General features: G+C 37.0%; 1 protein-coding gene across 12 annotated transcripts in view; it reads right to left on the bottom strand.

Annotated features, from left to right (window-relative positions):
* Window positions 1-399: 399 nt before the first annotated feature.
* MTRR (5-methyltetrahydrofolate-homocysteine methyltransferase reductase) overlaps window positions 400-15,483 on the bottom strand; it is a 31,342-nt gene continuing 16,258 nt past the window's right edge. For 5 of the 12 annotated variants that reach the window (XM_005556583.4, XM_073993134.1, XM_005556580.5 and 2 more), the window contains 8 exons: window positions 14,752-14,840; window positions 12,252-12,432; window positions 10,146-10,188; window positions 8,636-8,822; window positions 5,699-5,817; window positions 4,596-4,688; window positions 4,305-4,487; window positions 400-1,621 (listed from right to left, as the gene is read on the bottom strand). In XM_005556583.4, coding sequence (XP_005556640.3) covers window positions 1,477-1,621; window positions 4,305-4,487; window positions 4,596-4,688; window positions 5,699-5,817; window positions 8,636-8,822; window positions 10,146-10,188; window positions 12,252-12,432; window positions 14,752-14,840 — 1,040 coding nt within the window. In that variant the 3' untranslated portion in view covers window positions 400-1,476. Of the gene's footprint in view, window positions 1,622-4,304; window positions 4,488-4,595; window positions 4,689-5,013; window positions 5,131-5,698; window positions 5,818-8,635; window positions 8,823-9,840; window positions 10,189-11,234; window positions 11,352-12,251; window positions 12,433-14,751; window positions 14,841-15,483 lie in introns of all 12 variants that reach the window. The other 7 variants (XR_012413581.1, XR_012413579.1, XR_012413584.1 and 4 more) reach the window with 4 other exon arrangements.

Below are 15,483 nucleotides of genomic sequence, written 5' to 3'. Positions count from 1 at the left end.
TGAACGATACCCACCTAAAACATAGATAATCTAGCAGTTTCTAGACATAACTTGGATGCTGTGTATAAACAAATTGGCTTAGGTCAGTTTCCAACACCAAGTTATGATTGACTATTTGTCAGTTTCTTTTTATAGATAAAAGTTTTGGGTCATGTAATTATAGATATTATTGGTAGGTGGACACAAGTTCTTGATTGTTGTATCTTATTAATAAGGAATATTGTTGTCTCTTTTAATGTTTTCACCTTAAGTATATCTTGGCTGATACATACAACTTACACATATAATTATGCATGTTACACAGTACTTGCTTAGTATATGATCCTATCCCATATTTTTAGATTGGCTTCTATTATAAAATATATAATAATGAAGAGAAGAGATTAAACAGCCAAAAAATTTACATTTTAAGATTATGCCATTTCTTTCAGATCTTTATTTCTCAAAAGGATCAAAAACCTTCAACAGAAATTTTTTAAATGCCAAGCTATCAAATAAAAATACAATATATACTAGAACAGTGGAAAAAGGTTATCATAATCCTTTGTTATTTTGTTTTGTTTGGGCAAATTATGACAGAGAATTAGACACTGGGAATCTAAAAATACAAGGATACTCCTCAAGTCAGTATTTTAGGTACAGGACACAGCTCGAGTGGTATCAAGATAAAGAGTGTGGGAAAACCCAAAACTGTGCCAAGCAGCAGAAATAAAAGAAGTTTGAAAAGAGAAGAAAAAGGCTGTATCTTTTTACTAAACTATGTACGTTCTGGTACCTGTAAATTGAATGTAAATGTTCCCAAATTCTGAAATTGTGACTTAAAAAAAAGTAATGGTGATAGATAAATCATATGTCAGAGTGAAATTTTAAAATACATTTCATATTTCCAGCATCATGAAAATAAATCCCTTTGTAGGCAATTATCCTAAAATATTTTTTATCAGAAATATAGCTTTAGTAACAAATAACCATTTGACAGTTATATAAACATGTAACAGATGTGCTCTACATGTGTAATTTAAGTACATTAATATGAGCATTCTTTACGGGTATACATCATACAAAAATAAATCATTTTCATATTTTTTTAAATGTTGGCACTGTAAATTCACACGAATGAGCTACTCAGTCTCCCTATTTCAGGAAGCCTTTGCATGGAAGGACAGAGTCTCTGTGAAGTTCTCCGGGAAGTCAAGGAGGCACTGATGGGGACTGAAGGCGGCCTCAGCTCAGGAGAGCCCACAGGCAACAGGGCAGTTCAGGGAGAGTCACAGGCACAGGAAGGGCATAGATGGAAGACGTGTAAAATCAAATCAGGAAGTTTTGTTATCTTGTTAAATAATCCAATCCCCACTCCATCTCCTCCAAGATGTGCTAAAAGAAAATTTTCTTTTGAAAATTTAAAGTCCTGGCACTAGTAAAACTGACTTCTAGTACTTTCAGTCAAAAAAGCTTAATTCTCTTTAATTTCTGGTTTTATGACCAAATATCCTGAAGATAGCGTTTATCTTCTTTTAAAGTGGCCAGGGTTTTCATTGCTTCTAGTTTTTCAACTCCAATCTCTTTGCTTATTATTTCCACAAGGGCATCATGTACATCCTTGGCCATATTCTTAGCATCTCTAAAAAAGAAAATAAGATGATTGTTTACAAGCAGGCATTTTTACTAAATCCTCCTTAATTCACAAGTCTAATTCCCTTTGACTGTACCACCATAGTTCTTCCCTCCCTCTTCTTGGAACATCTCACACAGACCTCCCAGCCTCACTCATGCCCAGGCCAGGCCTTCATCTACGGTGACTGTTGTAGGAGGCAGAGCTGACCACACGATTCTACAGATCCCAGTCCTCCACAGGCTCCAGGTCCCGACAGTAGGCCAACAATTTCCTAGGTGTCAGAGAAGCATCTGAGGCCCCGCCTGGTTCCGGCCCACCTGCTGTCTCGTCTCTCATTCCCTGCCTTCAACTCTCAAAGCACACAGTAGACTCGTACTCCTGAAGGGAACCAGATCTCTTGCACACTTCTAGGTCTTTATGCACATACAATTAGTAACAGACACCTTTATTGAGGACTTAGTATGTGCCAGGTCCTTTTGAAGTGCTTCTACCTCTTAACTCTTCAGTTTACAAGACAGGGGAGGTACCCCTCCTGGGTGCTCTTGCAGTGCTCTATGGAACACTTCCGACGTTAGAAACGTCTGTTTATGTGCAGCTTTCTCACCAGGGAGTAAGTTGTTTGAGGGTAGGAAGTGTAACTCACTTATCCTCTGATACAGTCTGGATGTGTGCCCTCTCCAGATCTTTATATTAAAATGTGGTTCCCAGCGTTAGAAGTGGGGCTTGGCGGGAGGCGTCTGGGTCATGGGGGCGGATCCCTCATGAACGGCTTGTTGCTATGCTCGCTGTAATGAGTAAGTTCTCCCTCTGCGTTCCTGAGAGATCTGGCTGAGAGTGTGGCACCTCTCCCTACCTCTTGCTTCCTCTCTTGCCATGTGAGGTGCCTGCTCCCCCTTTGCCTTCTGTCAGAGTGGAAGCTTCCTGGGGTCTTCACCAGAAGCAGGTGCTGGCACCATGTTTCCTATACAGCCTAAACCATGAGCCCATTAAATCTTTTTTCTTTCGTCTCAGGTATTCCTCTATAGCAACACAAAAACCGATACATCCTCGTATCTATCGACATCTGAATGTGCCCAAGCACTCAGCCAGCACTTGGGTGTTTGCTGAATGAAGCAAAGTGTCAGACAAGATTCCACTATGTTAGGAACTGAAAATGTCCTGGCCCCTCACAGTGACATTTCTTGAGAGGTGTCTGTGGTGGCCGTCTCACCTTTCTCAAGAGGCTCTCCCATCCGCTTCTCCCAGGAACTTATACCCCACGAGCCTGCTCCGCTGTCTTCTCCCTTGACACATCAGCAGTACAGGCTCCCTCCCTGAGACAGCACCCTCTTGGCTTTGGGACAATTTTGCTTCTTTGGTGGCTGTTCCTTCTGTCTACTTCATTCCCGCTTCCCTGATAGGCCGTCAATGTTCAAGTGACCCAGAGTTTCCTTCTGAGCCCTCTGACCACTGCTATTAATGCTTCCAAGTGCATTTCACCAATGTGAAAAGTAAAGCACCAATGATTGGGAGGAGTTATTTCTGGAATAATGTTTTAAAAGAGTCTGGACATTTAAGATATTCTCCAAGTTCTCAATTACCAGTTATCTGTGATCTGTACAATTAACTCTGCCTCTACTATTTAGAGGTGCATCTCTAAAACTCTGTATTTGACCACCGATGGCACTGTCCTCGCCAAACAAAATGCAGACTAAATACTTCATTAAAAGCTAAGGAAAATGTAAACCAAAACAATGTCTAGAATTTTTGCCCTTTATCGACCTAAAGCAATGTTTTTCAATTAGGAGTCAAAATCTATTGAAAGGACATGAAATCAACTTAGTAGCCAAAGCTAGCTTTTAAAGCGAACTAAATAAAATGGAAGAGAAATGATCAGAATGTGTTATAAAAACTAAACAGAAAATGTTAAGTTTTGTTTCATGAAACTTGTTTCAATTGTATTTATACATATGTTCTGGGTCAGGATGCCAGTATTTTGTCTTCTGCATTACAGTTGAAAAAAACAAAAGAACCTGACTCAGAGAATGTGTTGAATCCCAGGAATGTATCTGGATGAAAAAGTGAATTTCTTACTTCAAAAATTCTTTTTCACTAGCAGAAATTTTTTGAGTCTCATTAAAATAAGCAAATAAGTGTTAAACAATTTTTCTACGGCAATTATGGGTTTCTGTAACAGATTTTGCCTCAGAAAGTAGATCAAATTTAGTAACACAGAATGTTTCTGGATTTTTGTCAACTTTATCACCACGAATTATGCCTAGAAGAGAAAGAATCCTAGTATCCACATTCTCAGGGTCAAAATCATACTTTTTCTTTCTTAGTTATTAACAGTTCATAACAGCACAAATCACCTATTCTTATATACAACAAAATCAATCTGGAGATTTCAATTCACATGATTAATGTTGTAACAAGAGTGTAATTTTCAGAGGCGAAAAACAGGTATGTAAATGGTACCAAGAACGTACAATGTAAGCATTAACTTTCACCACTATTTACCTGATAATAACAACTTCTGGGCTAGTAAATATGTCAAAATCATTTCAGAACTGTTATTTCTATTCCTGTACTTAAGAATCAAATGTCTTATCCCTACATATCTAGATTATTGGCTTCTCAGTCCTTTGTTTCTTCTACAGACATCACCAATGGCCCTCTCCTACCCGACTTAGGCACGATAACGACTCACCCACACACATAAATACAGCCGTTCTCGTGGAGGAGGATTCTCACCACCTCCTGGCCATGAAGCTGGATGTTGTCTTGCACATACTTTGCTGTGGCTTCCTCCTCCCCAACAGGAGCATCTCTTGAGAAGGAAACCTTTAGATGAGTTAAGATTCCATGCTTAAGGAAATGTCTGAGCTCTTTTCTGAAATATAATATATAATGGATCACTAAAAGGTTGTCAAGTTGAAAAACTCTGAGAATTAGAATTGTACACTCAGTGGTTGAGTACAATACTGGGATTGTACAATACCTGAATAGATAATCCCTATCCTTATGCCTGCAGCCAAAAAACAACCACACTGCTCCAAAATTTCCATCTGGTTGTTGTTCTTGGAGTTTCTCTCTAAGTAGGAAAAAAAAAGTTTAGGTGTGTGATATAAGGAATATGTAAAACCAATCTCTTTCATTAGGAACTATCACCAACAAACTCAGACAGATTTGTAAAATCCACCTCTGCAGTTGAACATTCAGTCATTTAATTAGCGTTTTACTCTCCACAGGCTGTCATGGCCACTCCAGCAGGCACCACGCTAGGCAAGTGTGTGGAGAAGCGGCTACATATGACGTACACAAAATGAGGACAATTAAAAGTATCACACCGTGAGATCCAGAGAGAGTTCTACACTCAATAATATTAATGGCAATTTTATGAATAAACGAACTCTTACTATGGAAAAGTGGCACAGGGCTGTGAAAGGCAGAATGTGTCAAGTGTCGATGAAATGATGAACACGCCGATGAGACAGAGACAGCTGTGATTACGCTTTTGCTTCCTTAAGGAAAAACTGAAAACGAAGTAAAATCACTGTCCAAAGGACAGGACTCTACTGAGGACTAGTACCCAAGACTTGCGCATTAGTTCTCAAATATAAGCAGAAGTACAATTTTATTTTACTTATTTCATATCAAATAATTCTGTTCTGATATAAAGTTACACTTATATTCTGTTGAAAATTACTGATGTTTGAGTTTAATGTTGAAACTTTTACTATAATTGGATCTGTTACTACCAATTTTATCCAATTAAGGGATAGATACAACAGCTGCATATCATCACAGTACGAAGGTAGGCCCAATATTTGTCCCCAACCACATATGCTATAAATCACACTGTAGCTGAGAAAGGAAATACTAAAAGTGCCACAGTTAAAAAAGGAAGTTCTAGTACAAAGCAAAATCTCTACTACATTGTGTGTTTCCTTTTCCCATGCTGACAAATGTTATCACACACTGAATAATAATTTTTTATATAAAAATTTTACAATCAAAGTCCAATTATCCTAAAAACGACTAAAGAATTCAAAACGGTTCCTCAGGAATATATTTTTCCCATTAGCCAAAAAAAGAACATACCTATGTTGTAGGAACCCAATAAACGGTGCTATGCCAGTTCCTGGCCCCACCATTATGATGGGGATTGAGGGGTCATTTGGTAAGTGGAAATAATTTGCTGTTCGAGGAGAGATGGATATCTGAAATATTAAACCAAATGTGGTAAGCATGAAAGAAAACCTAGGAAAGAGTATATAACCAACACGATCTTTGCTAAACAAATCAGAAAGGGAAAATTCCCATCAAAGAAACATCACTAAATAGCAGCATTAGATTTTACTGAAACCATGAGCACATTTGTCACTACAGAAAGAGTTTGTCTTGCAAATTTTTCTTTTCTATTGAAATAAAAAATGTTTTAAAAAATGATAGGCATTGTGTCTTTGAGGTGGAACACTAAATAGACAATGATCAAATCATGTTTCTTGGTCCATGGATAAGATCTGCTTTCTGGTGGGCAGACAACAGTATATATTATGGAGAAAGGTATCCTAAATATGAAGACAATAAAGATTAGCATCACGATGAGGTTGAAAAATTTTAAATAAAAGTCAGGCACCTTAAAAAGAAATTAAGGGGCTGCTCCAAATATTCTAGAGAATGGTGCTGTATTTGCTATTCCGGGTCCAATACTACCCAGAATTATTTTTGTCATAACTAAATAAATCATATAACTAACAAAATCTTTTTGTTAAAATTTCAAAATATATTTCTGAATCAATCTGAGTATGTTTCACTTCCAGTTTCACTGACATATGAAAAAGTCATAGTGAGTGGTACCGAGGTTTAAGAATGACAGGATTCCCCTCCACCTTGCCTGGCGGTGTAATTGTATACATTTTAACTTTTAACTCAAGGACAACTGTAGAAGTTATGAAGAGCCTGAACACCATACCTTTTAAATGAAGGAATGGCAGAGCTGTGTCTCATTATTGCTCTTACTTGGGAATGAAACTAGTTAACATTACATTTGCCTTATTCGCTTCATTCATTTAACAGATTTACTGAAAGTATTCACTATGACAGACATTAGGGATACAGAAATGAACAAAACAACACCCCTGTCTTTATGGAACTGACATTCTAGTGAGAGAAAAAGAAAATAAACATACACATTACCATGTATATCCACAGAATGATGGGTAATGACTTCCTAATGTCTTAGGAAGCAAAATGACACAGGGTAAGGAAATGATGGGTGTGGCAGTGAGCTTGTAATTCAACCACCAATGCCAAAGAAGGCCCATGTCTACAGCGAGACCTTTGATCACGATGTGAATCAAGCTAGTTAGCCATGCCACAGCATATTCCTGGCAGAAAAGACAACACGTGTGCAAAGGTCCTGTGACAACAGCACACTTTCTATGTTTTGGGGCTCTCTTCCTCGAAGGCTGTGGTGCTGCTTCACTTGGGGGTCTATGTGGAGAGAGTATCACGGCAGCTGGGAAGAAGAGAGACAATCTATGCCACACCCACAGGCTTAATGCTCCTGCTTAGAGTGGCAGATGTCCTTCACACAGCCAGGCTGAACACCAGTGGCAGGGTTAATCTGTGAACAACTGTACTATCTGCCGTAGTAGGGCAGGGCATGTGACAGGTCTTGCAAAGGTCAACATTCTCTATAATTTGTAATAAAACATGGCACAAGCACAGGGAATTTCAGATAGTTTTAAATTATATCCTTCACATCTGCACTTCTACTGCATATAGATTGGACAGTCAATAAAAATCTGTTAAAATGGGGAAGGAAGGAGGAAGACAGGGAGGGAGAAAAGGAGGAGTAGGTGAAAGGCACCCATGCTTAGTGTTTATGATACGTGATGGACACACATTGTTTTTAACGTTCTGGAGATCATCTGCTATCTTTATACAATCACCATGTGACATATACTTGTATATCAGTACTATAATATTTCTTCTCAAAAAAGAAAGTTTCTATAAGGTTTCTAGTATTTTGATGTATAATGAATATACGATGTATAGTGAACACAGTAAAGCGCCTCTGTTCCAGGCAGCAGACTGGAAAAATAACACGTTAAAGGGCAACTTCAAGCAGCAATCATCCCTCATCCTCTCAAGTATATCCCAGGAAGTCCTAATTCCCCCTAAGGTCTATGAACATTTCGCCTCTAATAACTTACAGAAACCAAACTTGTCCTAAGACAACATTCCAAGTGAATCACTGATTTCTTCATTACCATGAAGAAAGAGGACTTCATGATAAAGCCTGAAATGTTGCTTTATTTCAACCATTCTTGTGGACAACTTTAAACTGTTCCCTACACACATGGTCTCGAAATTCTGCTGAGTGCCAAATCAAAACATAGAAACAGGTGTCACTAAGTCCAGGTGTAAAGTGTCCACAATCTGTTGAGAAAATCACATAACCTTTTACTCCTAGGTGTGGTAAAAGTATTTACTGAATTTGTGCCATTCTCAATAATGGCACAAATTCAGATGTCAGACGCCACAGATAACAAAAGGAGAGAAACAGGGATGTGGGAATCCTACTAGCCAAAACTGGACAATATAAAATTAATCCTTAGTTGCCCTCAGACTCCCATTGTAAAACTACTTATTTGAGAGGCAGTATACACCTTAAACATAAAATGAGACTGTCTCTCATCACCCCCCTTAAATACTTCTAGACTCTTCTCCACCCCTCCCTAGGCCGATGTACGAAGAATATCAACATAAAAGGTCCTCTTTTCCATGAATAGGACAAGCAAAGACCGTACTATATAAAATTCATGCTTGACATATTCAGAAAATACACATACTAGTTAGAGAGTAAATGGAAGTAAACAGTTTCTGCTCTTGCAATAGAGATTTTAAAATTTAAGAACAGCATAAATGTTCTTATGATAGTAATGAATGATGTGGGTGAGAAATAGTTTTTTTCTAATCAAACAAAGAGTATGAGTTAACAATGTTGAGGTGAAGGTACTAATTTTTTACCTTAGGAGCCACGGCTTTCCTGCTGTCTTCATGGGATGCATATGTGTTTGGCTGAAGAACGGAAGCAACCAACAAGGCCAGCCAGCCTGTGCACACTCCCTTCCGCAGAACCTCTGTTGGGGCAGTAGACAGAAATTCCACAACGTTGAAGACAAAATGGAGCTTCCCTGGGTGAAATAAACTTGAGCTGCAAAGATACACAGACAAGTTTTGAACTCGGTATCAGTACGACTACACACATGGGTCAAACCAATCCTTTTTTCACTCAGTTTAGAAATATTTCCTTATAGGCTCTAACCTACCTTCCAAGTCCTCATAGAGGAAAGCTATCATTACATAATTAAAAACTTCCCCCAACCCTCACACTCTCACACCCTATATTTTGTGTTATTCAAGAAAGTTTCCAATTTTATTTGCTTGCACTAGGACTAGATGAGATTTATAAAAAGTAATATGCCCTAAGGATCTTCATGTAAAAGACTCATTCAGTCAATATTATAAAGACATTTTACCATGTGAAGAAATGGGGATAAATTCTAACAAATATCCATACATTATCTACCGGTAAGATCACAAAACTTGCAAGTGACTGAAGTATACACCCAGAAAAGAGAAAACTAAAAATTCAAAGTAAAAACATCTTTAAAAGACATCCCTACAAAAACAGATTTCTTTTCACATTACAGGGTATATAATGCGAAAGAACTTGAGTTCATTCTTAATTCCTTTTTCAACCAAAAGAATGGCGCACTTTCTTGTATTATTATTAATGAAAGGCAAAACAGAGAGCCAGACGGGAAAACGGCAGAGGCTATGCAATGGAACGAAGGCCAGAGGGAGAATGCTACAAGTCAGTGCTCATCAAATGTTTTTTTGTTATTGTTTTTTGAGACGGGGTCTCACTCTGTTGCCCAGGCTCAAGTGCAGTGGCACGATCTCAGCTCACTGCAATCTCCACCTCCCAGGTTCACGCTACTCTCCCACCTCAGCCTCCCGAGTAGCTGGCGCCCGCCAACACACCCGGCTAATTTTGTTTTTGTATTTTTAGTACAGACGGGGTTTCACAGTGTTAGCCAGGATAGTCTTCATCTCCTGACCTTGTGATCTGCCAGCCTCAGCCTCCCAAAGTGCTGGGATTACAGGCATGAGCCACCATACCCAGCCTCATCAAATGTTTTATAGTGGAACTTTTCTGTCTCCCCTACCTTCTGCTGCCATTCAGTGACGGGGGCTGGGCACACGAACAGAGGAAGCATGTGGAGGAGCCTGAGACTCCTAAGTGGGCAAACAGTGCTGGGCCGTCAGGAGCCACCCAAGACGTTAAATTCTATGAAGTCCCAGAGGACAGGAGCTCTGTGATTCTTCTTCTGCTTTATTATGCCTGGTACTGTCTTCCATAAATCAGCTAAGTTTTCACTGAATAAATTAGTAAACTCTAAGGATTTGGAAGTCTGAGTGCCAAAAGATTTTGGACAATGATGCTATATATTATGTGAATGAATATTAGTACCTTGCACACGAATATGGTCTGGGTTGGAGTTTAGGAAGATGTTCTAGAAAAAAATAAAAACAAGCAATTATTAATTCACTACTACTGAAAATAACCTTACCTAAAAAATAAAAAATCCACATCTTATTTAGAATACTCAAAATAAATCATGTTCTAGTTTTAAATCATAGTTAAGAGCATGTATAAATTATTTGTGTTCAAGTAAAATATTACTTTTTTTTTCAATTCGTAAAGTTAAAAACGAGATAAGACGCATTTCCTTACTCTTGTCAGTATTTCTATCCAAATGCTAAATTTTGAAAGCAAAGGCTCCTACGAATGGGTCCATGAGGTGGCTTCAGAGGCGAGGAGTCAGCAAACTCTTACTAGGTATGTGCAGTTTTCTGCAGGGAGGTGTCCAGTTTTCAGATTTAAAATAAAGTCATGATCCCAAAAGATTAAAGGCTACTCTTTCAAGAATTACTAAAAATACTTAGGCTTGAAGATTTTCCATCTTACATTTAAAATAATTAAAGTCTTTGGTTTTTAAAAAATCATAAAAAAAATTCAGTGATTTCAAAACACACAGGTATTCTTTCAAAAGCAGGTTAAATAATCTGTATTTAAATATTGAACTATCCACTAATAAACTTCGAAATGTTTTATGTTTTGGTATGTTTTATTTTTAGCAGTTACTTAACTGAAAATCTGAAAAGGTCTATGTATAATGGCTTAGAGTTTTAAACATCAAAATAAGGTTTAGTTGGGTGTTCGACTTAATATTAAGCTTTAGATATTTTAATTTTTCTTAAGGAAATTAGAAAATAATATAATTTTTTATAAGTCCCAATGACTTTAATTTTTTTATATAACTATGTAATATGTGGTATTGTTACAAACATTCTAAAAGGTAACAAAAAATCTACGAAAAGAATTGAAATAAAATAGTATATGATAAGAGAACTTTCCACTACTACTTAGAACTCCCCATCCTGTGTTCTGTCATCCTAATCCTGCTGATGGTTCCAAAGACTTCACTGGAGAGGGTGAGAGGGCCAGCCTAGGACAGGATGGCGAGAAGAGCGGCCTCATTCAGCAACATGGTCTTACCATTTTGGGGAGGTCCTAAGTGGAAAGAACACTAAGAAAAAGGAGGAGAAATCAGGCCCTGACTTGCAGAGGAGGGTGCCTTTAATTGTACTGGGCATCGAAAAGGATCTTGCTGGCCTAAGAGTAAAAAGGACAATACACATTTTGGTGTCACCAAAGAAAAATGCAAATGTTAAAGGCATGACAACTTACCACTACGGGAAAGGAGATGACAAAATTATAAGCACAGGAAAGTAATAAAGGCTTTGAAGTCCTATAAAGCACCCAGTCTTCACCCCAGTAAGCATTTTCAATCCCTTCCTGAGAGCCACAGAGAGGCCCCCTGGACATCGACTGCTCAGGGAAAACGCTTAGGTCTCTTCTGTTGGAGTATGAGGACTAAAGAGTCACTCGGGGCAAAAAAATGGGTTACCTTTCATCTGAAATGGGATGGTTCTCGGCCTGGCAGTACCATGAATATGTCGACTTGCACTGGTACGACACAGGCCCCTTTTGCTCTTGAAGGACCCTCGATCTGGACTGGCTCAGATGGGGGCATTTCTGCATTCTGCACACAGCACAGACTGCATCAACCTCTATCAATTCAGTATGATGTTCATTAGCTTTGAAAAAGGTAACGTTTTAATAGAAAGCTCATTTTTAGACATTTGGCTAAACAACCTTTCTGAAAAAAGTTAAATTAGAAAAGATGCTCAATTCTGAGGCAAAAAAAGAGAATAACAAGTGACTCTATTAAGAGATAAAATGATAGTGACACTGCTGGAAGAAAAAAAAGAAAAACCAAAAGTTTGGAAGGGGAATTGTGTGACTTCTGGAAGGGCACACAGATGTCACAGCACTCTGAGAACAAGATACAAGATGTTTACTTACCAATCACCACCATTCATTTAGATGTATTCTTTATGCATAGAATATAAAGGGTAAGACAAGAGCAGCAAATTTTCTTTACTACAGAAAGGGGGCCCGCCTGTCAGTGCACGAACAGCCACCACGGTGCTTGTGAAAGCGACTACTCACCAAGCAGGAGACTGAGCGGTGGCTGGCAAGAAGGGAAAGCGAGGAGGAGATCCAACAAGCAGGCGCAGGCATCTCGTACAAAGCGGCTATAATCGGCTGCCCCTTGTTTACTGCACAGCTCCTGCAGCCTGCGCTTTTCAGCACTGTCACTGGTATAGTCCACAAGGGCTCGCAAAAATGCCTACAAAAAGGAGCCCGCCTTAAATTATGACATAATTTGTGGGTAGAGCTATTAGAATACTCAGTTCAGTGTCTGCCTGGGGATGCGCCCAATTACCCAAGAAAAAAATGAGAAAGCCACTAGGAGCTATTGTCAGGAGGAGGGAATTTAATTTACCATTTGCTTTAATGTTGACCTGTTAGAAAAATTTCACAATGTAAATAAATAAATAAAAATAATAAAATTCTGAATCCCAATTTTCAAAGTCTAAACTCCTGAACAAAACATCAAACTTGCTAATAAGAATTTTTTTTTTTTTTCAAGCAATTACAAGCTATTAATTACATGCATACATAGCTTATTTCTCAAGGGCTCCTTAGGAACAAAGCACTTCAGTTATTATTCGCATCAAATGTTATGTGAAATGCTAATGGGTACTGCTACTTTAAATTCCATGGCTCAAGACGATTGTGTCCTGGACTTCCTTAACAGGGAGGACAAAATCACTGTTCCCGAAGGAGTCACAGGTTTCCAAAGGTTTAGCTGAAGAATCTCTGTCTAAAACACCAAGACACTAACAAATTACACCAAATGCCAAACTCAGTGTTGAACAAAAACAAGGACTCAGGAAACGCTGCTGAATGGACGCCCCAAATCTCTGCTTAGACTTTTTGGAAGATAATAAAAAAATCTACCAATAACAGTTTGTAAATTCTAAAGCCAATACAATCTTCTAAATTAAAAGCTAAAACAGTGACAATTTTAAATCCTTTAACATACTTTTTTCACTTTAGAACTACGAAAACTTTATGGTACTAAAACAGGAAATACTGCACTGTTTTTGGAGAGCAAGCTGACAAACCTGACAAACATTGTTACAATTTAAAATGTAAATATTTTTAAAACAGCAATTCTACTCCAAGGAATTTGTTTTACAAATATACTTCAAGTAAGTGTCCAAAAATTAATACAAAAAGTTTGCCTTTCTTTTTTAATAGTGAGAAAGCGAAAATGACTCAATTGCCCATAATTATATCAACAAATAATGGTGTATCCATAGTATCCATTAAAACTCTTTCCATCCTGAAATATACAGATTCTTGATTTAAGTTAAAAAGGTAAGTTATAGAACAGCACATACAATATGGTTCCCCATATTTTCCTCAGGAAAGCAAAATTCAAGTGTTAACTCTGAGGGTTTGATTATAAAATACTTTGGTTTCCTAGGTTATTTCTGTATCCAGAATTTTTCCAATGAGCATACTATTTTTGAAAAAAAAAAAAAAAAACCCAGATATACATACACACAAATATATACACACACATATATATACACACACATACATACACACACACACTTTACACATATTTTAAAAGCAGTAGAGCTGAACCAAAATTGTGACTTAATCGGTAAGCTTTCATCACAGTAAATTAATTCTAAATTTACTCAAATTACATCTCAAGTTGATTACCAGGAAAGGAAGATAGAAAAAAAAAATATATATATATATATGTGTGTGTGTGTATATATATATTTAGAGACAGCTGAGCCTCTCTCTAAAGTAGTTTACTCATCCAAGACTAGAAATGCGATAAACACATTAATAAATGACACGAAAACCACACTGGGGAGATGGTGGCCTAATTACAACACTCTCTATGCTCACTGATGATACAAGTGTGGCAAGGGACATGTGAAAAATTTTAGCCATTAATGGCCACTTCAGGGAACTGGTGAGAAGAAATCAGTTACAAGTAGTTTTAAAAAAACAGTTCCTGGTACAATACTGACATCTAGTGGATTGTTCTACCTCCAAGTTCATCTAAAAATTGATTATTACCTACCAAAACCCTTCCATTTTTCCTGAAGCATTCTGTTACAGCAATAAATAGTTACATAGTATTACACAAAGGAGATCTTAACAACTGTAGGAAGTTGCAAGTGGTGGTGGTGGGGAATCCTAAGCTCTCATTAGCTTTCTGTCACCAATTACAGTAGCAGCAGCAAGGTGTAGCTGGGTAACACAAGGTCAACTGCAGTCACCTCCATCACTGTGGAATGTGCTACACAGTTAATGACTAGTAAAAATAAGACTAAGAAAAAGCCCTATTTAAACAACTTCATTTCAAACAAAAATTTAAATGCAAATACAACATAAAAAGATTTGTATATGATAGTTACGATGATAGCACACACCTGTGAGAACTAATATTAAAAACATGCTATCAAGATCTTATTTTTTAAGACTGCAAAGGACAGATTCTAGATTTGTTTAATCAATCCTAAACAAAGCTAAGCATATTTTAAAATAGTTACCTGAAGAAGAGAGAAAAAAATACCTTTTTAGGAATTGCTCGGATTTCAAGACACCAGGTAAAAATGAACTGGAGAGAACATCTCGCAGGTATATGCTGGGGTAAGGCAGCTCCTTTCCAGGTAAAGACGAGAAAGGGGTTCATGACATAGAAGATAAAGAATAAAATGTTTTACACATTCCCCAAAACACAATTACTGTAGTACTTTACAGCACATCAAAGTGCAATACGACTTGTGGCAATGTTTATTCAGTCAAAAAAATTCCCCAAAATGAATACAGTGAAAAAAACTCCACCATATAAAAAAATAAAAATAAAAGACTATAAATTCAAGATAGGCCATATAAAAGAAAGGAAAATTATTTAAAATTAAGAAACAAAAAGCTAAAAAGATAGCAGTACTCCATTAGCATTATTACTCTCAAAAAATCAATTTAGGACTAATTCAAGATTCTAAGTAAATATTTATTTTTCAAAGTATAAATATTTTATACAATAAAATAAATATTTTATTTATTTATTTATTTATAAAATAAATAAATTTATAAAATAAAATAAATTTTAAAATATTTATAAAATAAATTTATTTATTAATAAATAAATTTATAAAATAAATAAATAAATAAAAGCAATTATTTTATACAATAAATGAGCAAAAACAAACATACTATGAGAAGTAAACATAATAGGAAAAGAATTTTTTTAAAAAAACCTAGGCCAATGCTTCTCAAAAACTACATTTACGCTCATTTTTCA

This window comes from Macaca fascicularis, chromosome 6 (assembly GCF_037993035.2).
Source record: "Macaca fascicularis isolate 582-1 chromosome 6, T2T-MFA8v1.1".
Classification (NCBI taxonomy): Eukaryota; Metazoa; Chordata; class Mammalia; order Primates; family Cercopithecidae; genus Macaca; species Macaca fascicularis.
This window is presented reverse-complemented; position numbering and strand designations above follow the sequence as displayed.